The 25,740-nt window shown below is 35.6% G+C and overlaps 1 protein-coding gene across 2 annotated transcripts in view; it reads right to left on the minus strand.

Annotated features, from left to right (window-relative positions):
• The window catches only part of PIK3C2G (phosphatidylinositol-4-phosphate 3-kinase, catalytic subunit type 2 gamma), a 268,466-nt gene that overhangs the window by 73,221 nt on the left and 169,505 nt on the right, over positions 1–25,740 (minus strand). For both annotated transcript variants that reach the window (XM_004693237.2, XM_012732811.1), the window contains 4 exons: positions 22,116–22,208; positions 20,693–20,822; positions 16,480–16,616; positions 14,935–15,104 (listed from right to left, as the gene is read on the minus strand). In XM_004693237.2, coding sequence (XP_004693294.2) covers positions 14,935–15,104; positions 16,480–16,616; positions 20,693–20,822; positions 22,116–22,208 — 530 coding nt within the window. The remainder of the gene's footprint in view (positions 1–14,934; positions 15,105–16,479; positions 16,617–20,692; positions 20,823–22,115; positions 22,209–25,740) is intronic.

The following is a 25,740-nucleotide window of genomic DNA, read 5'->3' on the forward strand; positions in this document are numbered from 1 at the left end:
ACAGAGAAAAATAATTGACCAAGTTAACTTTCTTTGGAGTTTTTGTAGTTATGCTCAAGTTCATGTGATAATATACTTCCTTCCTCAATGGTAATCACCATAGAAGTGATTACCTCTATCACAGCAGGACTTAAACAGGCAAGAAACCCAAAAATTCACATCTAAATTAGAGAAAATATAAAGTAATAATAATATTGCGTAAACATACTTTAACTGCTTAAACATTGTTATATTCTAAATTTTCAGTAGGTCCAAAAAGAGGAAACATTGCATCTTTTCTATATGATTTTTATGATTCACTTCTTAAGTGACTTATAATTAGGCTAAATTTTTCCTATAGATAAAAAGAAACTTCAAGTGTGAAATGGAATCCTATCCCATCTCTGTAGGTTGTAGGATTTATAGCTGTATGTGGGTTTTCAGTTCACTCAAATGTAAACTTAATTCACAAAATTAACACATCAGAATTTATGCCTGAATTTGACACTAGGTGTAAATTGGTTGTGATAGGAGTGAAGATTGTAGACTATGTCATCTCTCACACTGTATATACTATCATTGCATTCTGAATCATGTTAAATAGCACTTTCATAATTGTACAGATACATTATAGAAATTACTTGAAAGCTGCTATCATATTTTGTTGCAGATTAGTATTTTTGTTTAAGTCATACTATTTTTTACTATGTACCTTTTACTGATATTGTTCCCACTTTTGTATGTATTTCTCACTCTTTCACTCTTTTACTAAATGCCCTAATACTGACCAGTATTTCAGGACCCCAATTTTTTTTTTTTGTCAAGAATCCTTTCATATTAACATATACCTTACTTACTTCTCTCCTATCTTGCCTTTTTTCTTTATTTATCCCTACAGCTAATATATTTTATTTCTTATAGTACTTCATAGTCTTTTGATTATTTTCACAGGTGATCTGTATGTTTTTCAAAGGAAGAACATTTTACCTTTCCTTTATATGTTCTTACTATCTCAAACTGTATTGTGATAGTATTCTTTTACATGCAGTAACTGCAATAGTAAACAGATCACACAGTGAAGAATAGGTGATTACATAGCATTTATGTGGACAGGCCGTGGGGAAAAATGTTCTTTGATACGATCATTATTTTCTTGTCCAAATTAATTTTCTTATGAATTGCTCAACCTGAAAATTATTATTCTATAAATATGCTGAGAGTATTTTATGGATTTCCAATAGAGATAAATAATAAACTGGTGGTTTAAAAATATATATGGAAAACGAGTGTGGAGGAGACCCAGGTGAGTATGGTGTAAGTTTATGTACGGGTTACTTGGTGGTGGGTGGCTGTGGTGACATAATTCTGAAGAGTGAGATCCTATATCTTTGAATCATACATAATGTTGTAGATCAATCAATGTAATCTGAATGAAAACAATCAATAAAAAATGTGTTCACACTTGGGAAATTTAAGAACATTTCTTTGACAAACACACGATTAGGGTGCCAGAGTCACTTGATTATGCACAAGTTTCCCGTTTAATTATGTTGTAGAAATAATATCTTTGTATAAGGTCATTAGAATGGCAAGATCATGTAACTAAGCATTTTCACATTGCCATTGCACTGAGTTCACAGAGTTTTAGGGCCTGTTTCTGCCCTTTGGATGATTGAATCTAGGTAGGGAGACATGCATCTGGAAAGTTAGAGCACTGCAGTTATTTGCAAATATTCATTGAGTGTCTATAGTAGATATGTGCATGGCATAGTGACATTAAATATTTTAAAAATATGTATCTTTAAACCAATAGCAATGATTTTGAAAGATCCAACTACAACATGGAGAAGAATTTAGAACAGGGTGACTGCATGTGGATAGCAGACAGGAGACCTTTGCTAAAGGTTTTGATCAGACATAAGAAGATTACATTAAGATAGTGGCATATAGCTAAAGAGAAGTATGATGCTTTAAAACCGTATAGAAGAAAAATCAAGAGATTTTCAGAGTGGTTTAAAATGGAAAAGAGAAGATGTCACAAGAATAGCTTTGAATTTTGAATTGCGCCTCAGGTAGCCTGTAGTGCATCATTCATAGTGGGCTCAGCTTTGAGAAAATTCCAAATGGGTTGCATTTGAGACAGAGCAAATGACATTGACATTGAGGTATTATGATACTTGTTTCTAAATCACAGAGAGTTTATCTAGACAGGGAGAGGGGGGAAATTTTGTGAGTCAGATTTCTGTTTCTTGGAAGAGTATGAAGGTGTGTTTTTCCTTATTCCTTCCACATAGTATGCTAAAATCCCTGGAAATTATGTATGAAACAAACACAGATGACTGAATGGTACAAGGAAAAGAGACCAACTAGACACCTCAGTGCTCAAGTAAAAGCGGTGGTGAATTCTCTGCATTTTCTTTTTGCCTCAGATGTTTAGAATGAAAGCTATAGCAGTTTGGAAACAGTGAGTGCAGATAAAAAAGAAAAAATCACCAATAAAGTCTCCACTCTCTAGCCAGCCATAGGAAAGAGGCAACCTAGTAAGACAGGGAACTTTTTTAGACAAATTCACACTAGTCCAGCCAAATACCATAGTTAGAAAACTCACACTTGCTACCACCACACCAGCCACAGTGTGGTGAGACTTTCTTCCTCATCAGACTATAATGATGCATTTCAGTCCCCTGTCTGGGCAGTGTAAGAGAAACAGACTCAGATAAAGCTGCTCAAAACTAAGCTTTGACAAAGAGAGTTCAAAGAGGAGACAGTGTAGTCTTTTGATCAGATGATACTGAAACAACTGATGTTTGCCAGCAAAAAAATAAGAACCTCGGCCTAAACCTCAGAAACCTCATCCCTAACACAAAAGTTAATGTAACATGGATTACAGACTTAAGTATAAAATGTTAGCCTATAAAACTTTTAGGGAAAAAAAGACAGAAGAAAATCTGTGGTTCTTCTATGAGACTGTAGATCTTAAAATCTAAAATGTTAAAAGGATGGGAAAAGAAATTGTAGGTAAGGGACAATATTTGTAAAATACGTAGCCAATAGGGGGCTAGAATCTAGAAGTTATACAGAGCTATCAAATTTTAGCCATTTTTTTAAAAAAAATATAAAGCAACTAACTAGAAAATAGGCAAAAAACATAGACATTTCATGGAAGAGGATATACAAGCAGTAAATAAGCATATGCCTTATTTACCAACACTGTCAGCCATTAGAGAAATGCAAGTTAAGATGTCACTCTCACCCACTAGAATGCCTAAAATAAAATTAAAAAAATGACAATACCAAATACTGGTAAGGATGTGGAGAAACTGGATCACTCATGCATTGATTGTAGAAATGTAAAATGGTACATTAGTGGATAGTATAGCTAAATGGCAGCTTCTTCTAGAACAATGGGGCAGCAGCAATTACATACACAATTTCTGTACAATTCACAATATGCTATTATTTCAGAAAATGAAATTTTGTGTCTGCATAGAAGCCTATACACTAAAGTTCACAGCAGCTTTATTTATAATGGCTAGAAACTGGAAGCAATCCAGATGTCCTTCTTGGGTGAGTAATTAAACAACTAAGGTATACCCATACCATGGAATATTATTTTCTAATACAAGGAAAAAATTTTGATACATACCACAGCTTGGATGGTATGGATTCCAGAGAATTAACTGTATGAGAAAAGTTAATTCCAAAAAAAATGATATATAAAATACATACGTCTATATATCATATATAAGGATATGACTGTAACTATAATATTCTGTAAATGATTTAATTTACAGAATAAAATCATAGTGAGGGAGAACAGATTAGAGAATGCCAGGGAATAATGATGGAGGGGGAAAAGGGGTGTAGAGAAGTGCATGTACCCACAAAAATAGCAGCCTGAACACATATGGTGGGGATGAAGCTGTTCTGTGTCTTGACTGTGTCAGCATCAGCATTTTTGGCTTTGATAGTTCAGTGTAATTTTATAAGTTGTTAACATTGAGAGATGCTGGTAGAGGATACTTAGTATCCATATTATTTCTTAACAACTGCCGTGAATCTATAGTTACCTCAAAATAAAATGTTAATTAAAATTATAGTGAATCATATGGGTCTAGATATTGATAGAAACCTTGGACATACTGATTCTAGTTTGGTGTAGACTTTGGTGTAAGAACAGAAGCGGGCTGGGCATCCCTGGTGGCCTAGTGGTTAACTCTCAGTTCTATCACCTCTACGACCTAAGTTCAATCTCTGGCCAGGGAGCTGATTGACATGGCACAGCAGACCCCTCCTTTCTTACCCACTGCTCTTTTAACAGTGTATTTCAATAAATCTACCTGTTCTATTCCCCACTCTGTCTCTGGTGAATCCTTTCACCCTCCTCATCTCTAGCTGACACCCCAGTTCTTGTATGAAAAAAACAAATTAAAAATTAAAAATTACAAAACAGAAGAGAAATACTAAGAGTCTTTGGGAATTCAACATTTAATAGATTGGCTGACTGGAACCGTTCTGCATTGGATACTGAGAAGGGGAGAAAAACAGGGTGGTGATGATGTATCTGAGAAGGCAAGGGGAGAGAGTATTATGGAAGGAATGATTAACATTATGAAAATAGGTAAAATTAGAAATTACTATTATTGGATTTAAACACTATGAATGTCACTGTGGATCCTGTCAAATAATCAAGCATGAAGCCAGGTATAGGGTGGGAAGTAAGGAAAAGGAGGTCAAATGTTTAGACAGCTTCTCCAGGAACTTCAAGCAAAATGGCATAAACATTGGTGAAGATGGGGGTTGATACAAGGTTTTTTAAACTTTAAGGAGTTAGATAATTTAACTGATTATTTAAGAGGGAGAGAATAAATATGCAAGGAAAAATGAACTATTGATATATGACAGAAGGTGGACGTGACTCCAAATTCAGATGGAAAGATGGCTTCGGAAAGGAAAAACTGATCTATTATGATAAGAAGGAAGATATTTATATGCAGATGTAGGTTAGTATGCTTTGTAGCGAGTAGAAAAGCAGGCCTTGTTGTGTACATCCATCTAAAGTAGGATGTAGGGATTGATGGGTAGGAAAGAGCTGAAGTTTATCCTGGGAGGATAAAATATAAATTGTTATGGAAAGTGAAAAAGTGAGAGGATCACACTGCTGGGATACTAGACCATGATGATGACCCATTGGCATTGGGGTCACAATGGTTAATTTGGTGCTTTCTGCTGTGTTTGGCTGCTAAGGTATAGAACAGAGAACAGAGGGCACAGGATTGCTCTATTATAAAAAAAAAAACACTATATTATATACTATAAATACATTATTAAGGAAATTAAGTGATAATAATGGATGCACTCTGAATAAGTGAGCTGCTGTATCCCTAATCTGACAAACCGTCCATTTCTTGAACTATTCCTTAAGCAGATATGGACACACTAAGAAAATGAATGATGTTTGATTTTACAGTTTTGAGTACAAAACTATTTAAGGACATTGTCATTCAGAGAAATAACTTTGTGTATTATGTTGTCTATATAAAACCTCCAGGCTTCATCCCAACAGTGCAGGGTGGTCTTTGGCCCTGTTAAATTCCACAAAACAGTACTTGGGGCTCTGAAAACTAGAGTCATATCCCAAGAGCTTTTAAGTTCTGATAGCTTAACTATTTCTATTAGTTTATATTTTTTATTTTTTTATGTTTTTTAAAGATTTATTTATTTGTGCATACAGAACTGGGATACAGGCCAGAGATGTGGAGGGTGAGAGGATTCACCAGACAGAGTGGGGAGCAGAACAGGCAGATCGACGAAGTACACTGCTGAGGGGAGCAGTGGGCGGGTCAGGAGAGGTCTGCCACACCATGTGGTCACCTCCGGGGCAGGCGGGAATCGAACTCATGCAGAAGTGGCTTTAGCTTCTCAGTGCTGTGCTTTAACCCGCTGTGCCACCAGGGAGGGCCAGTTTTTATTTTTTTAACGTAAAAATATAGTTAAGAGAAAGCAAGCAATTGGCTGACTTTTCACTCAAAAACATACTGTTTTCCATCAGTGGAGAGTGACTGCTACTTCACACTTGGTTTAGGTTTTGATTGCTTCCCAAAGTGCAATCACTTTTCAACATATTTGATTGTAGTTGTTAACTATATGAATTAAATAGATGCTATAGCCATAAATGCAGTGTAACCATGTCATCTGATGCTAAGTAAAGAAATAGCCATCTGACAAGAAAACAGAGCACTGGATTATTGAGAAGTAGAAAGTCAGTCTCTGCACAGGGCCTTTCTAAGGGTGCTTCTACCTATGACCTATGGCCTTGAGCAAGTAATTACAACAAAGAACTTCTGTTCTTGATTTGCAAATTTGAGAAAAGTACAGTTGTTACTTCAAAGATTTCTCATGGGCTGTACTAAGCTAATGCCTAGCAAATACGTAAGTGATTTCAAGGCTTAATTTTGAATGGCTACTTTAGAGTCTGAATCCCCATGAGGTAGCAACATGCTAAGGAACACTTGCTCATCTGCCATTGTCATGATAGTCACAGAAATCTGAGAGGAGCTACATTGCAGCATCGATGACAGAAGCAGAGGACAAGACAGTGGGATGGAAAGACAGAGAACTCTAAGGATTCATAACAATAGGATGATCTGCTGGGCTCTGTGAACACAGTTATTTCTTCCCTCTTAGTAGAGTTCACCAGGCATTTGCTCAAGTCAGTAACCAGATAGCCACAAACTCTAGTCCTAAGTTTGAAAGATTTCAGTGTTTGAATATGTTGTCTGTGCCCTAAACTGAAATGCTTAAATGTGAGACTCAGTAATAAGGCATGTTTTATTCTTACTGTTAAAATTATTTTTAAAGGCCAGGAAGGAGAAGAGGGGGGTTAAAACAGGAGTGGAAAGAGCACAAGAGACTATGGCAATGGTTCACAGGTGACTTGGCAGTGGGAATTTTATGCAGACTGCACCTGAAAGGAGAAAGTATACATCCATTGTATAAAAATGATCAATGGTATAACATAATATAGAAAATTAAAAAAATAGTCTATTTAGGAAAATTAATTTTATGAATTTCAAGTGGTTAGCCCCAGGAAATACTAGAGTAACATTAAAATATGTTGGTTTAAAGATTTCTCTAAGTTGCTAATTCCTACAACAGCAAGTGGCAACAGAGTATACTGGGATCGTTTAAGTCTACATTTTTCCTGATACCACCGATGACCTACATTTCAGAAAATGTGTTTTGTTGCCCAACAGCAAGAATACAAGTCTCTTGTCTAATATACATGAGTTAATTGAGAAGGTAAATTTGGAATCTCCACTGGATAGGCTAGAACCTTATATAATTAGACAACACTGAAAACCTCCTAGGTGCAATGTAATGAGAATGTAGGCCCATGTGCCATTACACAAAGAAGGCTTACCAGCCTGCGAGACCTCCAAGCTCAGGGCAGTTATTACCTACAGAGATACTAGCCAGTAATCGGTGTACTGTAACACATGTTTTTTTTCCTGGGCCAGCCTTTCTTGTAGGTGCTATGGGTCCTAGTTTGGGCTCTGGGATGTCTCTAGTCTTTAATAGCTTAATAACTTTACATCCTGACTCTGGAGTTCTCTCGGGCTTGGATACACCATCACTCTTATTTAAAAGGTTAGTTAAAGCAGTTACCTCTTCAAAATGATCAGTCCTACTTTCTGAAGTCTGATGTTATGTTTTGGTTTATAACAGATCAGGACTTGATGAGGCAAGGAAGAAACTGGTGAGGTTCTCTACATCCCAGTGTTTTCTCCACTTACGTTTGAGCTAAAGGGAAGGTATATACTTATTTCTTGCACAGAATATCAGTGCACTTTTGGAAAAGACATTAGTCTGCATATGAGGAAAAGATCAATGCTATGTGTATAACAGGTGAAATTGGATTGTAGCATCACATACTAAATAAGAGTCAGGTTCAAGATCATGTTGAAGGTGAAGTTCAAGAATAGTCTGAGATACCTCTGAAAACATTTAAATCTCAATCCTGCAGTCAGCTTTGAAAACCCAAATCTCTAATCAAATGCAAGTTGCAAGTTTGTCTAGGATTGGTGTGACTGGAGACAGCCTTTGTGAAGCATTCAGGATGCTTATTTTTTTCCCCAATGATTATGGTAGAATGCACATAGTAGAAAATGTACCATCTTAACCACTTTTAAATTCATGATTCAGTGTAATAAAGACTTTCATGTTATGCAACCACCACCATCATCTGTCTCCACAATACAGCTCCACTTATAAAAACTGAATCTCTACACCCAGTGAGTAAACTCCTCACTGTCCGTCCCCAGCTCTGGGGTAGCACCCTTGTACTTCTGGTCTTTTCTCTGTGGCTTTGACTAAGTACCTCATATAACTGGAATCATACAGTATTTGTCTTTCATAATTAGTTTATCCATGATGTCATACCTGTTGGAATTTTCCCACCTTTAAGGTCAAATAGTTTTCCATTGTGTGCATGTACTGTATTCTGCTTACAAACTCATCTGTTGATGGTAGCTGTGCTGCTCCCACATTTTAGTTCTTGTGAATAATGCCACTATGAAGATTAATGTACAAATAGTTCTTTGAGAGCCTGCTTTTGATTCTTTTGAGAATATGCCCAGAAGTGGAATTATTGGAGCATATCGTAATTTTATCTTTAATATTCTGAGGAACTGCCACAGTGTTTTTCAACAGTTGTGTCATTTCTCTATGCCACTTATTCCACAGTGGTGCACCACATCTTTTCCTAAACTTTGTTCTGTTTTCTGGTAGCAGCTCTCTTGACAGGTCAGAGGTGGTATGTACCAATTTTGAATTTCATCCTTTAGGCCCCCAATGTATAGAGTGACCACTAGATAAAAATTCCTTGGTTAAGTTCCAGTTAGAATAATTCATTGTTGCAGACCTTAATAATTTTGTCTTCGAATACACTGAACTTTCTCAGATCAAGGGAAGTAAACTTCCTACTATTTTTGGAGTGATCCTTCAATCATCCAATACTGAACATTAGGCACCCTTGATAAGTGCTGAGAATACACAGATTTCCTGAGACACACATAATTAGAAAGGCATTAGTGTTTTCTAGAAAACTGAGATGACAGACACATGGGAAAAGGAACTGGAAGATTTTTTAATAAATGACCATGTGACAAACATACCAACCAGACTCATCTAATTGTGACAACACTAGGGTAATGATCAGAGCACATGGGAGCTCACCAATGTCTGTATACCCTTTGGATCAATCTGAATATTACAGTGAAGAAGAATGACTGGAGTAAGACAAAATTAGTTTTTCAGTCCACCCTGTCAATCAATAATCCTAAGTCAGAGAATTTAAGAGACTAAAGATAGTTTAATTTATGAATTTCAATGTATGTACTTAAAGAGTCACTAAAATAGGAGATTTAGATAATTTCAAATTGCAACAAAAAGATTATCCAGAGAGTTATTTTTATTTCTGGACATTTCCTTTGGCACACTTAGAGTTATAATAATAAACATTTATAATAATAATAATAAACATTTATGCCCACTTGGTGGGCATCAGTCTGCTAAATATTTTATCTTTAAAAAAGATCTGCTTTAGGCCCCTCCCTGGTGGCGCAGCGGGTTAAAGCACAGCACTAAGAAGCTTAAGCCATTTCCCCATGAGTTCGAGCCCCGCCTGCCCCGAGGAGATTCACATGGCGTGGCAGACCTCTCCTGACCTGCCCGCTGCTCCCCTCAGCAGTGTACTTCGTCTATCTGCCTGTTCTGCTCCACTCTCTGTCTCTGGTGAATCCTCTCACCCTTTGCATCTCTGGCCTGTACTCCAGTTCTGTGTGAATAAATAAATAAATCTTTTAAAAAAATCTGCTTTATAGATGAATAAACTAAGGAAGAGGGAAACCATTTGCTGAAGGTATACACAGTTGTGTAGGATTTTGAAAACACACACACACACATAGTCTATGTCTAGGGAATCTGATTTTAATTACTACTCATATTACCTCTAAAATTATTTAGAAAGAAAGCTGCAAGTCTAGCATTTCCAAAGTGAAAAAATATCATGTACACTACAGAAATGTAGCATTAGCATAAAAAAATATAGTGTGAGCCAATGATTTAGTAGAGCAATAAACATCGCCAATAAAGGCCTTCCTTAATTTATCCTACTCCATAAGAGAAAATCACCACAAGAAATTATTGAGTGAAATTCAGAGTTTATTACAATAATATCTTTTATGTAATGAAAAAATTACTTTCAGGAAATAATTGTTAGGGGGAAACTTTGAGTGAAAAATTGTGACTGCTTTTAGTCTACTTTAACTTGAATCTTTGTGAGGAAAAAAATTAAAAAGTGAAGAAAATAATTAAGCAACACGTCAAAAGAGAAATCAGTTGGTTTGAGAAAGTTGGTGAGACTCATTATTTCTATCATAGGGATTAGCCAAATTTCTGGGGAATCATTAAGAAATAATGGGGTTCAATTATCCTATGATTTGATTTACTAGTATAATTCCTCTTTACTTAATCTCATAATTAAAACCAGTAAGAAGTATTTTTTTTTATGTACAGATGTGATATTCTTTGTATCTGTAATTGAGATGTGACCTTACCCCCCACCCTTCAAAGTTGAGTGCATGCAGGAACTTCAGATTTCATCTGAGCATCAACATTAGACTGTCCAGATTTCTGGAAAATTGAGTTCAGAGGAATGGTCCAGGAACAGCCACACAGGCATTCTGAATGAGATGTGGCTAGGCTCACAAGCATTAATTCAAATTAGGAGAAACCAGTGATTGAAAACACTTCTATATTGGTTCCTGCACTCAATTTCAACATGAAATTCTGATCGCCATCCTTTGGCTCTTTAAAGGGCTTTCCTATATAGGTATTTTGATTAAATCATTGGTCATTGATGGTTGATATCAATCTCTAGGGACCCTCTCCCCACCTTGGTGAGAGTTGGGACTGACAGTTTCAACTGTCTGATATCATAGTTGGTTTTCCTTAGGTAGATCTAAAAGTTGCCTCATTGAACAACAGAAAACCCTTGATCATTTTCATCACTTAGGAAATTCCAAGTTTTGAACTGTGACTCAGAAAATCCAATATGTATGAAAAATAAATTTCATTCCAATCACCAAAAATATATTTTTCACATAAATCACAATCTGTGATTAAATAATTATATTATAACTTCCTAAACACAATTGTACAGATGGCTAGTACTACATGTTCTGTAAGCATGACTATAAAAGTCCAGCACAGAATAAGTTTCTTTCTAAAGATCCTACTTGAAAGGAAAATGCCACCTCTTTGCTGCTTTCTCTTGTGGATACCAACAATCAAGTGAAAATCTATCCTGAGAGATACTGACATTTAATTCTGCTCTGTAGGTGTGCTAATTTCCATTTATTAAGTTCTAGATCCATGCCTAAGAGCTAAATCTGCACTTACAGAGTTACAGCAGTAGGAATGTGTGTGTGTGTGATATTTCTCTTTGTCAACTTATACCCCATCCACAACTGGAAACTTCTCTTTAAGCAAGGTAGAGAGCGGTGAAATAAATGATTCAATGTTGAAGTGAAATTAGTTAATACAAGTTAGTCATATTTTAGAAAGCATTACAAATTTATGCAAGGAGTAGAGAAGAGAAGAAACACATGTGTCTGGAATCCACGTGCTCTATACTCCCAGTGAGTGCAGCATTTATGTTAAGTATGACCCCTGGCTATTACTGGAGCATTATGTGGATTGGCAAGATTAAAATAGTCCTAGGTCATGAGCTACATACTTTGCTTTGTACTGTTTTTTTTTTTTTTTAGACCTAGTATGGCATAGGAGCTGGATGGAGTAGGTTTTTCTCTAAATCCAGATCTATAATTTAATAAGTGTAGAACAAATAAGAATGTCAATTTATCCTAGGGGGATATAGACACCCTATTTATAAAAACCCCTTTGTCTACCTAGCGGCCAATTAGAACAAGAATGAACGTGGGATACAAGAAATAAGCTGCCTTAGGAAAAACATTCAATGAACTTCAGACACAATTGAAAGCAGTTTGGAGGAAAATTTTTAGATGTTACCTACAATTTAAAAGACACAGTGAAAATCCTCCCTGCTGCCACAATGGATTAAGGCTCATGCTGTGAAGCTCTCTTCAGCCAGAGCAGCATGAGTTCCATCCCCAGTCAGGGAGGTGACTCAGGTAGTGTGGCGGACCTCTCCTGTCTCACCTGCTGTCCCCTCAGCAGTATATTCCAGTCAATTTGCCTGTTCTGTTCCCCTCTCTGTCTCTAATGAATTCTCTCACCATCACCCTGCATCTCTGGCCTGTACCCAAGTTCTTGTGTGCATAAATAAATAAAAATCTTAAAAAAAATAAACACAGTGAGTAATATTGAGTAGGTATAGGTCAACTTAACCATAAACACATTCAGGACAGGAGTATCAGTATCGATAAAGAATTCCAAGAAGACTTTCACTAATGAGCCTTCTAGAGTCATTGGTGATGGTACAATCTTGCAAACTACTACTCAAATGCATCATAACATTTCAATTGCCCTTCTCAGCCATGGTCAGTAACCTGTCATCTCAAAGGAAGACAGTGGAGCTTGGCTGTCATTTTTTTTGTCATTTACCCAATGAATAATTACTGAATTACTGAGGTCTTATGAATGGCAATGACTTACTGAAAGATTAACTCAACAAACAAGGACAGTGAGGTGCCATGTGGAACACATTTTAATTTACTTTTATGTTTACATAGGAACCATTTTAAATTGTTGAGCTATAGAAGTAGCAGTAGCTACTGTAACATCAACAAACAAATTAGGTTCTAGCTTTTCTATATATCCCGGTATATATCTCTGTTAAACTTGTCTTTAGTAACTTGTCTTTTACTTTCTGTGCTTCCCCAGCTGGAACTTTTCTGTAAAACTGTGATGTTTTTGTTCATTTTTAACCATTCCTATGGTTAATACATTTGCTGGCTGAATAAATGAATTAGGGTTAACCTAAATTCCTGATGGACAATACAGCGAAATAATAAAGATATAAAATTGTAATCTAATCCTTAAATTTTTAGGAAACAGTGGATTAAAGGAAAAAGTGTTATGTGAATAAATTAATATTTGTAGTTAATTAGCATCTGTTCTCCATATACTAGTTATCTCTACTTTAGATGTTTTAATGGTGCATACATCTCTCTACTTAGTACATTTCAGAGTAGTTACTTTTGGGTCTGCATTCCCAAGCATTCTAAAGAAAGAGTAACCTCATTGATGTGGTAAATGTATACTTTTTATATTTACTTTTATTCTTCTCACAGTTCTTGGCAAACAGACCATCCTCTGGGGATACTTAAGAAAGGATAACTGTATAGCATACTCTCCTGAGATTATTGATTGTAGAAGTCAATGTGTTGAAAGTAATAAAAAGTGAAATAATTTCATTTGCATGCCTCTACAAAATGGGAAATGCCTGTTTTCCGGAATTAAACTACATTATGTACTTTGCATATTATGTATTATGTATATTATGCATCTTGGCATTTTAATACCAGATTACCATCATGACATTATCTGTAGGAGACATTCTTACCTCTTCTATTGAGACACTGTTTTAGCTAAAAGTGGCTAATTAGATTTTGGGAAAGTCTGATTAAATTTCTACTTTAATATGAAGTATCTTTATAAAGGAAGGGATTTTTCATCTTGAACTTCTGGCTTCCTTATTTCCACAAAAACTAAACCTATTCTGTTTCAGTACATGGTACAATTTGTTGAGACGGAGAAGTCACCCTTGAATGTTTTCTTTTCCTGCTTGCCAGGATCCCTTCCATAACCTTTAATCAATGTCAGTGTCCAATCATTGTGGACATTGATCCTGTGACTCTGATTCCAAAATATATTCTAAGTCTTTCAACTTCTACTTCATTATCTTTAAGGTCTTGCCTTAATTATTGCAACAGTCTCCTATCTGGCCTCATTACTTCACAGGGCAGCAGGAGAGAGCTTTGGAATTCATTGAAATCTATCAGTGGTTTGTCCCTGAACTTAAAATAAATGCCAACCTCCATGCTATGTCCTCAGTACCTTACCATAACCTGGCTCTCACTGAACTCTTCACCTTTGCTTCTTCTCACCATTACCTCTCACTCCTGGTCCCAAGCCTTTTATTGTCACTGGAACTTGCTATGGTTATTTCCATGCTTGTGGTTGTTAACTGTTACTGTTCTTGGTCTCTGAAGTACAATTTTACGATGTCAATGAGATGTTCAGTCTTAATACAGATATTTCGCATCTCTTCCAGAAGCCACTTTAAAATAGTCACCCTGCCCATTCACTCTCTATCCTGTTTCTCTGTTTCAGTTTCTAACAAGAAATTTAACAAGTAGTTGCCTCAAATTATTTCTTTTCATGTTAATAAACATTAATGTCTGCCATGCTTACTCAAAAGAAATCAGGTTTTGTGTCTGTAGTGTTTGCTATTGTAGCCTTAGTGGCTTCAATGGTAAGTGTTTACTAAATAGTCTTTAACAGATTCAAGGTTATTTCAGTGCAGGGAGAATTGGCTACTTTTATGGTATGTGGACTAGAGGAGTGTTGACTGTTATAGGCAATATAGCAGATGTATAGAGACCATGAATTCATAGCTCATTGTCCATTCAAATATGTATCAGGCATTTCAGACCGGAACAGAATTGATATCCCATGGGAGAAGGCCAAGGTAGTTAAGCAATAATTTGAAAAATTGCAATTTATTCTATGAAAAATCATTTGAAAAAAATCTTTCCTTCAATCATTAGATATAATCAGGTTAATGTTATTTTAAGGGATTTGAGAGATGGGAAGCAACTTGGCTGTTGGGTTTTTATGCCATTACACATTATATATTGTTTTAGGAGCTTCCTTAATTATCATAATAAATATTATTTGTGCACTGACCTTTTTATCCCTCCAAATGTTTGTGCATGGCCCAAGAATTTTCCAAAGTCAATATGAAACATGTGGCCTGACTTTGTCAGCATGATATTGTCATTGTGACGGTCACAGACTCCCAAGATGAATGTTACCACACACCAGCCAGCACAGGAATAGAAAAAGTTCCTCCAGGCCTGATCAGTTGAAAGTAACACACACATACAAATGAAAAATATTAAGTACATTAACATCACAGTCAATGGTAGCAAGTATGATTAAAAATCAAAATTGCATAATGCAACCTCTGTGTATCAGTAGAGAGAAAACTATGGATAAATATGTTTCTTACATGCTGCACGAGAACATAAAGCAATTGATTTTGTAGTTTAGTAGGTGCGTGTTCTTACTGAAATTGGGAAAATATCTCATTTGGTTGGAACTAATTCTCATAGTTTACTAGTGAGGATTCCTGTAAATATATAATATTGAATGATTTTTTTCAAAATAAAAAAAGTAATTTTGGCCCACTGTGCCTAGCTACAGATAAAATTAAGACTTCAATTTTTGAATATTTGAATTTTTGAAGCTAGAAAAAGCTATATTGAGATACTCATAATGTTTCTCATTTATCCTGACAAATAGTATTGTAGTTGGACATCCAAAGGTATTTTACTACAGTATATAGGGTCAGTGAGTGCTGTGTGAATGGAGGAGCTGTCTTGTAGCAGATCACCAATAAGACAGCTGTGTCTTTTATTTATTAAGATACTTGCTTGCAAAATGGTCTCCTTTGTTTTTTCATCATTGATGAAACATAACCATAATGTAACTATGATTGATTGGTTGGCTCTGTTTATAGGTCTCCTGGCATGATCTGGCTGACTGGCTGTGGTGGAAATTTATGTGACTGTACTAAATGCCAGGACACTGGAGTTTCAGGTGCCTGAGAAACTCACTTAATTTGTCGTCCTAGATTTTCTTCACTTATAAAATAAAGATGATAATGTATGTCTTTCATGTGGTGGTTGTGAAGAACAGATGTATGTGGAAATACCTCAGATAATGACTCAAATTATAATTTGCAGAATAGCTAAAAAGGTGATTTTAAGATAATCTTATTTAATTGCTGTGTACACACACATATGTATATGAACTTTGTATACATTATATAAATATTGAAAGAAGCAGGCATGAAAAAGTAGAGCATGGTAGAAAAAATGTATTGCAAAGGAAGAAAAATATTTATACAAATTGGAGATTGTAAATAAACAGTTGGGGTAACTTGTAGGAACTAGCTTTAAGGAGCATCATCGCAGGTGAGATTGCTGCAATGAAGGCAGCTAAACAAAGAGATAATAATCTATTAGTAGTCCAGAATTCATCCAGAAAGAAAATCAAATTTTCAGGAATTTGTAACCACTTATTTAAACTGAGTTATTAGTATTAGGCTGATGGCTAAGTGAATTAAAACTTCAGGTGTACTTTCTCATAGTACCTAAGAATATTTAATAAACCAGACCATATTTTTATTTAAGTACATTATGTAAAATTAGCTCTAGCAGCACAAACCTTTTCATAATCCACCTTTAAATGGTTATGGTGACTGAACCACTTTTTGATTGTATTTTCTTTCAATGGACCTATCAGTCCAGAATGGCGATGAATCTTTGCTAGGGTAACAGCGTCAGGCACCATCTCCACCAATCCTGGTTGATAGAGAAAAAGATTATGGAAATCTTTCTTTGCAGAATGAGGCATATTTAAGAAATACAGCTTGTTCTAGGTAATGACAAAAGCAATAGTTGGGTTATCCTTTCCTTTCCAAAACTTCTTATTTGAAGGTAACTTAATTAATGGTCTTCATCCTAATGTTTCCTACACCCTGAGGAGCAGAGTGACTACTTGTGATATTTGGATCAGGTCTATTAAGGGCAGCTTTAATATTTCTGGAGCTATAGTAGCAAACCAACCTAGATCTGTGACAGAGACCCTACTAAGTTAATAGAGTAGTGGGTTAATGAGCATTTGGCTGGCACATTCACCTACAGTTTAGGGGAGGATGTTCAAGCTAGTACAATAAAAATCGTTATGATGTAAGTTAGCCAAACACAACATCCATAACAAATTTTCAAATACATCTAAAAAAAATCAATGTCCAAGTTAACCAAACCTTCACTATTAATGTTCTATTTCTGGGAATGAACAGAATGATTTAGTGGTAAACCTGAAAAAAGATGCCTATTCAGTTAATATTAAGTAAAAGTGATGATAGTTATTTTTAAAAGGGAGAACTTATTGATGGTACTTCAACAGTACCATCTGAAACACTGGCCATATTGTATCCACCAAGACTTCTTTTCGTTGTGTTTCCAAATTTATTGGAATGTAAATATTTTCAGACATTTTGATTTTTAATGCTGTCCAGAACAGCAACTTAAATCCCATGTTAAAACCTTCCCAAACTTGTAAAGTACAGTTCTATGAGTAAAGTATTTGGAAGAAACCAAAGTCTAGAATTTCCATAATCTTGACAATTCTGAGAGCTGCAAACATAAATGTCCAAAGGGATCAGGCACAGCAGCATAATCATAATAAAGAAATAGGATTGACTGTTTCATGATCTGCTTTAAATAAGTAGATCTCAGTGATGGTAAATGAAATACATGCATATACTGGACTTGGCCAGTGGGAGTGACTGTAACCTTAATCTCTCAATATCCAGTAGCCTGGTTGTGATAATCAGCATTTGCCTTGCTGGATCAGTAAGTCTCTTCACATGCTAGAGATAAATCCCGAGCTTATCCTTAATATCACAGTACTTCTCCTCCCTCTCCAATCTGTACTTGGATCCTTGTGCAGGATTATTCATATGCTATGTGAGAGATAGCAAAAGTAAAGCTTCACATTTAATGTCAATAGATCCTTTCTTTCTAAACCTGATTTCCCCACATTTTTTCGGCTCTTCCATTTATAACAGAAGATCAACTTTTACCTGCTTCCTGACTGTTCACTGCCACCTCATATCTGCCTGTGCCCGAAATTGGGACTTGAGTTACTGTACCATTAGATGCTGTGCTATAGCCATGCCAGTTACTTTTCAGACCACATTTTGTCCTCAGGGAGTTAATCTTTGTTAAACCCCAAGCCATTTATCATTTTCTTGCATTGCTGACAACCCAGAAAATCTTTCACATAGTTTATAACAACCATGGTGACTAAATTCTGCCCACTAATTAAAAACCATAAATTACATTTTATCCAGTTTAAGTTAGTATGTATCGTACACCTTTTAAATACTTCTAATAGAATTCTGTGTTTACTAGGTAACAGATGATTCCATTTTATATTCCTCTAATGCAGAGTTGTAACTCCATACTTATCACTTGAGGGGCCTTGTTAAGATAAAGATTCATGTTCAAGTAGGGTAGGGGCAGGGTTTGAGAGTGTGCATCTCTAGTGGAGTGCATGTCATTTCTATGCTTCCAGCTCAGGGGTCACACTTAAAGTATCAAGATTCTTAAGCGACAAAACATTTCAGTATAAGGAAGTCACCCTCAAACGGTGCATAAAAAACACCTGAGCAATATTTGCCATTACCAGTACTCAGAGCCTTCCCCCAAAGTAAAACCCAAGTTATTAAACCTAGAGAGGCTAGTTCCATCTGGTGTTCCAGTTCTCCTAAGAATTTTTTTATGCCCATCCATATTGGGAAATCAGAAATTAAACAAGTCCTAAATAATTTTTATTTTCCTTGATAGTCTCTCCCAAAGTTTCCTAAAGCATCATTTACAAAGTGGTTATGAAAATGATTATTAACAATAATGTTGACAGTCAAATGAACTTCACGCCTGGACTCTACTCTCCCCAAGCAACTCCATTTAACTCACTTTATTATTTCCTACCACACTTTAACATTTTTTGATAACAGAGATATTCAGTAAACCATGGAATCCATTCTTTTAAAAATCACATTTGCCTTTTTCTTGAAGAAGTTTTTACTACCGTAAAGATCTCTAAAATCTATAATCACAGAAGGTTGTAGATTGGAGGGGGGGAGGAGAATAACTTGCTTATCCTTTGACATCTGCAAGTCTAGGCAAATTTACAATCACTTATGGAATCATTTTATTAACTTTAAGAGATTAGACTTCATTACATCCTGTGACTATAAACTGAAAATGAGTAGATGAATTAAAGGATTTTTTAAAGGGCAGTGATATATTCAGTTTCTGAAGAAAAGGATATTCATGTGCTATCAGGTATTCAGCTTGGCTCGTCTGAGCTTTAGCTTTACTCTTTCAACACATCAGGGTATGAAAGAACTAGGTCACTTATGGGAGGAAAGGGAGTCAAACTTAAGGAATAATGATCTCAGAGTAACAATGATAAAAGACTCTTAGAAACTAGAATTTAGAGAGGATTCGGGGTGGGTCACTTGGCATGGAAGCAAGAGTCTTATCAAAATCCAAATAATTGGTTAGTATGACTTGTAATAGAGTCATCCTGGAGTATTAAGTGGCAAGTTAAGTTAAGAGGTGCTTGATTCTGTCCCTAGTTTATAAAATCTCATGCCACACTTGGCCAGGGTACTAAGCCTAGGACCTCTGTAACTGGGGGGCCAAGCAAGGAAAGCTTTTCATATGTGATGATGGACTTAATAATAGTTCTGTCTGACTAAATAAAAAGACCATAGTGGTTAGGTCCATGTTGCAATGTTCCAGTTCTTTGGTTTAGTTTTAAATCCATTTGTTTATGTCCATTTAACTGTTATTTATACACACACACACACACATGGTATGACACACACACACATATGTCATACCAATTAATTTATTGAAACTGCCAATGATACTATCACATGTAAAAAATATTATCAGATAGCTTATTCAACATAGAATGATTGCATTTAAGTACATTTTTCACCTTCAAATTTTCATAATAATTCGTGTGGGTCATAGACTTTGTTGTCATTGGAAATGTGTAAAACTGTAATTATTTTTCCACATTAATGTCTTGACTTTCACAAAGACATATAAGTCCTGAATATGGGCTAAGAGATCATTTTTGCTGTGATATTACACTTTATTAAAAAATCTTTCGGAAAGTAAATGCAGGCTTAGACTTTGTAAATTTTGTGTTATTAGGCAACAACTATATATTTTTGAATGAGTAGATTTTCTATTACTATCTTACAAAAAGAGAAAGAATAATTTTAATATAATTGCACATTAAAAGCAAAACCAAACAGATACACAGAAGCGCATCAAAGTTTGCACTTGGAATTTGAATTCTAATTAATATCTTAAAAGGATATTTCAGACCCACCTGGCGCAGTGGATTATAGCACAGCACTGTAAAGCTAGCCATGGCCACTTCAGTGCTAGTTTGATCCTGGGGCCCTGGAGGTGATATACATGGCATGGCATACTTCTCCTGACCCGCCCACTGCTCTTCCCAGCAGTGTACTTCAGATCTGCCTTTTCTGCTCCCCACTCTGTATCTGGTAAATTCTCTCACAGCCCTTGCCCCTGGCCTGTACCCCAGTTCTGTATGCATAAATAATCTTAAAACAATACCACAACAAATATTTAGAATTAAAAAGAAAAGGATACTTCATACTGCAGAAATTATTTTGTCTTATCTTTTTGAAAATATATATTTTTTAAAAATGACTATATATAGTGCTATGTATTTCCTAATTTGTAATTTAAACTAAGATCTATGACCAGTACATGTGCAAGATAAGAAATGTAAGGGAACACACTCTTTGCTCTATACTGACCTTGGTCTTTTCCTGTGGATAGACACCTATAAGTGATCATTTGCATGTCGAGGCCCTCTTGTAGCCAAATATTGTCCATCACTTGAACAATCTGTAGAACAAGCATATCCTGACGAAGATCATCACCGGCCTGTTTAAAACAAAATTAAACTTTCTGGGTTTTTATTGAATCCATTAAAAGCTTCAAATATGGTACATGTCATTTCTTTTAGTGAATGAATTTCTAGCATGACTAAGGATAATCTCAAATGTTGTATAAGCACAAAAGTACCTTGTGTTTCTGATAGATGACCAAAGAAAATGAGAATTGGTCTTTAAATAATTACAGAGTTTTGGCCATTAAGTCAGAAGTTGCTTCTAATCTTGTTCTCTGATAAGACTCTTGCAATTTATCATCCATATGAATTGTCTAGACTCAAAGTCTAGAGAAGAGAGGCTGAACAAATAAATGTTTATAAAGATTTCCAAATCAGCCAAAAGAGATCTACCCCTAAGTGAAATAATGTTTGGTATGCTTTGTAAATTTTGTGCCCTGATACATAAATGTATGCCCTGATACATAGTTAGACTACCAGGATCTTCTTCATAGGCATTTAAGACCACACACATAATTCGTAGAACTCTGAATCATTAACTTCTCTTATGAAAGCAGTTAAAAGCTTTCCATAGTTAAGTAATAAGAAATAAGAAAAGGGTGGTTTTCCAGCCTTGGTGAAGAAGATGCAATTTGTCCAAATGGGGGAAACAGTTCTATGTTTTCAACTTACCAGTAGTTTGGTTTTCAAAGTGCTTTCTAATTTATATGTAAAAAATTATGCCAGGATGAGAATTTATATTTTTTTATTTGCTTCACCAAAAATGTAGTGACAGAATACACATAACACTTCAGGTTTTACAGCTCAGAGGAAAAGTAAGAGGTGCTAATCATTATCTTTCTATTTTCATGATAGAGACTGAAATGGCCCACAGGAATTTTTTTTTTTTCTGAAGACAAGAACAACCTAAATTATTAAAGCAGGAAAGTTCTTGCATATGAGAATTTTATGTTAACAGAATGTATGTAACTTAAGTGTTAGCTACTTTTGATTCTAATTTAGTATCTAGGTCAAAAGAAAACCCTTACCCTGGAGACTTACCACCATCTACTTTTTGTGTACTCATTAATGATTATATGATTTCATTTATTAAGACATATTTTCTTAAGTTTTGTACTGAGAGTTCATTGGCTTTCAGGGAACCATATTTGATTTATTGCCAATGATAGTTTGGCATGTTTTATAATTTGGTAAAAATGCAGAATCTCAAATAATTGGAATTCTTTGTGTTGCCAGAGGAAAATAGCTATAATATTTTCTTCTCAAGTGTAATAAATCAATAGCTCTACTTATGGACTCATGCTGGTGTTTTAAGAGAGCTACCATACCTTAAAAATAACACTGATGTTTTTGCCCATTGGATTTGCATTGATGAAAGTAATCTTCAACGGTAGAGCATTGGATGTAAAATATGAACATGCCTATAGGGAGAGAAGAGGAACAGAGGGAGCAGAAAAAAACAAACTGAACAATTTCCCTGAAATCACAGTGCCTGGCAGAATGTTATATGAGAAATATAGCACATATGAATACATTTTATACTTTGAAACAAAGAAACATATTCATTAAGAAAAACTTCAGTCTCTCAACCAAAGCTTTTAATTTAGTTGTAAACCCAGCTTTCTGGCAGGTTGTAAATCTTTAACTTCTCTTTCCCCCCTCCCCCCTTACTGAACAGTACATAGTGAAATTAAAGTTTAAATAAACTAAGCAGTGTGTTGTAGGTATTGTGTTTATTCTAGTTGGTTAGAATATAAAAACAAAATTATTGAGCTTCCCTGGGGGCCTCAGGGTTACTTTTCAGCACTACCACCATGAAGGCCCACCTTGGGGGCCTGAGTCAATCCCTGCCAGGAAGTAACCCATAGAGGGGGCAACAGACATCTCCTGTCCTACCTGCTGCTTCCCTCAGCAGTGTATTTCAGTACATCCATCTGTTCTGCTCCCCACTCTGTCTCAGTGAACCCTCTCACTACCTGCACATCTGGCCTGCACCACAGTTTTATGCAAAAATAAATAAAACCTTTTAAAAAAGTAAAAAATAAAATTTTTATTTAAAAAATTATTTTCATTATTTCTGCTGACTAGCATACTTTAAAGAAATATGTATATAGAATTTTAAAAGACATGAGTTCATATTTCAATTCTGTAATTTATTATCTCTAAGAGTTTTGACAAATTCCTTCACCTGCCTATGCCACAATAAAATAGGTATAATAAACTCCATATTTTTGCAATAGACATATGAGGTAACAAATATATGAATATATGAGTTTAATGTGTATAAAATATCTTTTACTGTGTCTGAACTAATCAGGTACTTTGGAAAGTTAGTATGTTCTTTTCCTCTTTTTGTTAATGAGTATTTGCTATATTTACAAATACAGTGCAACATTTATTTTTCTCAAATTTATTTCAATTACATTTTGCATTTTCATCTTTATATTATTGACTACTTTCTATTATATTGTTATTTCACTTTTATGTCCGTATAATTATTGTGATGTTAAATGGTTGCATGCCTTTAGGCATGTATTTAAAGAATGCATGTAGACAGTGAAAGATAAGACAACACTAAAAAAGGAGAAAATTATACTTTCATTTTGTCAACTTAGTAAAGTATGACATCAATATATATTGAAAGATCAGTTTGAATACCATTATTTCTGAGAAATCTGAAATAGGTAGAAGCTGAGATAAAAGGATATGTTTCTTAATTTAACCCATTGATATAAATGTAATCTAATCCTAAGCAAAAAGAAGCCCATGCTTACTGGATCAACTTGAGTTTAACAGTAAATGGGTGAGGCTGCTTAATAAGTATCACATTCTTGCTATACGTGTCAGCCAGGAAACATGATTTTCTGTCTTGGTATTGAGTTAGGAAATCCTGTAGTAAATCAGGAATGAGTCCATAGCAGTGGTTTTCAGACTCTCCTCATTTAATTCTGGGCATCTCCTTGAGACAGCCCATGTCAAGGAAAGAGATGAGGGCCAAGGGAAGCTAAAGGCAAAAGCTTATCCTCTTGGTAACCATATTGCTTAGAGATACTTTGTTTTCATTGTTTCACATTTTGGTTTTTGCAGATAATATATTTTTGATAGTCAGCTGAAAAATATTACACATTCTATTAGTCTATATAAACCATTATCCACATACCAACAGAAAGAAATACCATATCCACCCTTGAAGAGTCAACAAAGTGTTAGTTTGATTGCAAATACATATGCTTTGAAAATAATTTAGAGGGCAATTTGTCACAGTTAAGAAAAACATTTGAAGAAGAAATTCTCTCAGAGATCAGCTGGATTTGAAGATTTTGAGAGACTTAGCACTAGTAAGCATGTACAAGAAAAGTTTTTGTCATTTACATGTGGGGAGAGGCAAGCAAAATCAGCTCTACTAGAATAGAAGATAAAGGTGTAATGGGAGGATCATAAGCAAGGACCAGAAAGGATCAATCAGAATCTTCGAGGAAGATTCTATGAGCATGGTGAGACAGGAAAGCAGGAATAGTAAAAGGAAGATATGGCACCTATTCTTGAGAAGCACACACTAATGAACAGATTTAATTTTTTTTTCTTTTTAAAGGGAAAGAAAATATTTGGTCCTTACTTTCCAATAGTAGAGAAGGATTGCATTAAGTTAGTCCCAATCTTCAATCTGATCCAGTCCTTAGTGACCAAAAAGGAAGTCCATATTATGATTACTAAATCCAAATTCTTGAGTTATAGAGAATTCTTCCTATAAAGAGTGCTTAACTCAAACCTAAGACCCGCCAGCTGCCCACGGCTGAGTGCTTCTCCATGTAGTTCACACTCACTACATTTGTGTAAATACGCTGATGCCCTATAATCTGTTAACTGCCACTTAATGGCTTCCCCCCAATTATTGCAGTTATACTATTTCTCCCCAGAATGGGCTCTCTGATGTACCATAAGACTGGCATTATAACTGAGGGCCCTCCCATGCCTGTTAGTTACATTCATAGGATTTCTCACTATTGTGACTGTCTGATGTACAATGAAATGTGAGTCCTGATTAAATATTTCCACATTAAAAGGCTTTTTGTCTGTGTGAAATCTGTGACAGAGAATAGGACACTTTCACAGTTTGAATGCCTTGCCTCACTTAATTCAAAAGATCTTTCTTTAGTATAAATTTACTCTTAGCCAATAAGTTGAGAGTTCTAATTGAAGCTTTTTCCACACTGCCCAAGTGCTTTTTCCCCCAGACTGGAGTCAGAGATGTCAAATGTCAAATGAGACTCTCCTCTTACTGAAGGCTTTATAAGCTCATTAGATTCACAAGGCTTCTTCTCAGTGCAGATTTTCAGATGGATTTCTATTAGGACAGAGAGCATTCCCTCACTCATTTGAACTGTATATTTTATCACCTGTGTGAACTACTTGGTGCTGGACAAGGATTTTACTCTAAAGAATGGCCTAATGTGCTCATTACCTGCATAAGCCTTCTCAGTATGGGCAAGCTGATGGGCAGGAGTAGAGAACTGAATGAAGGCTTTTACACATTCATCACATTTATTCAAAAGGTTTCTATGAACTATAATTCATCGGGAATAATGGTAACAGGATTTCCCATACTGGGTGCTTTATAAGTTTTTTCACCTCAGATGATTCTCAGACAAGTCATTGGCTAAGAGCTCTGTCTGAAGATCTTACTATACTAGTTACACTCATAGTTATTTCCAGTATGTACCTTTTGATGGCCAACCACATATAGGTTCCAATTGGAACTTTGCCACAATTATCTAATCTTCAGTTGTCACCTCCTTATGTCTGCCTTGTTCACTGCTATACCCATAGGTGGCCAGGGTGCCCACTCCGCCTGGTCATAGCTGCCCGAACAAATGGCGCAAAGAGGTGGTTCTCCTTGGACCACTTCTGAGACTTAGGGAGAGCACCACAGGCTTTAGGTCACTGTAGGAAAGG

Source organism: Condylura cristata, unplaced genomic scaffold (assembly GCF_000260355.1).
Source record: "Condylura cristata isolate star-nosed mole 26May11 unplaced genomic scaffold, ConCri1.0 scaffold00036, whole genome shotgun sequence".
Taxonomy (NCBI): domain Eukaryota; kingdom Metazoa; phylum Chordata; class Mammalia; order Eulipotyphla; family Talpidae; genus Condylura; species Condylura cristata.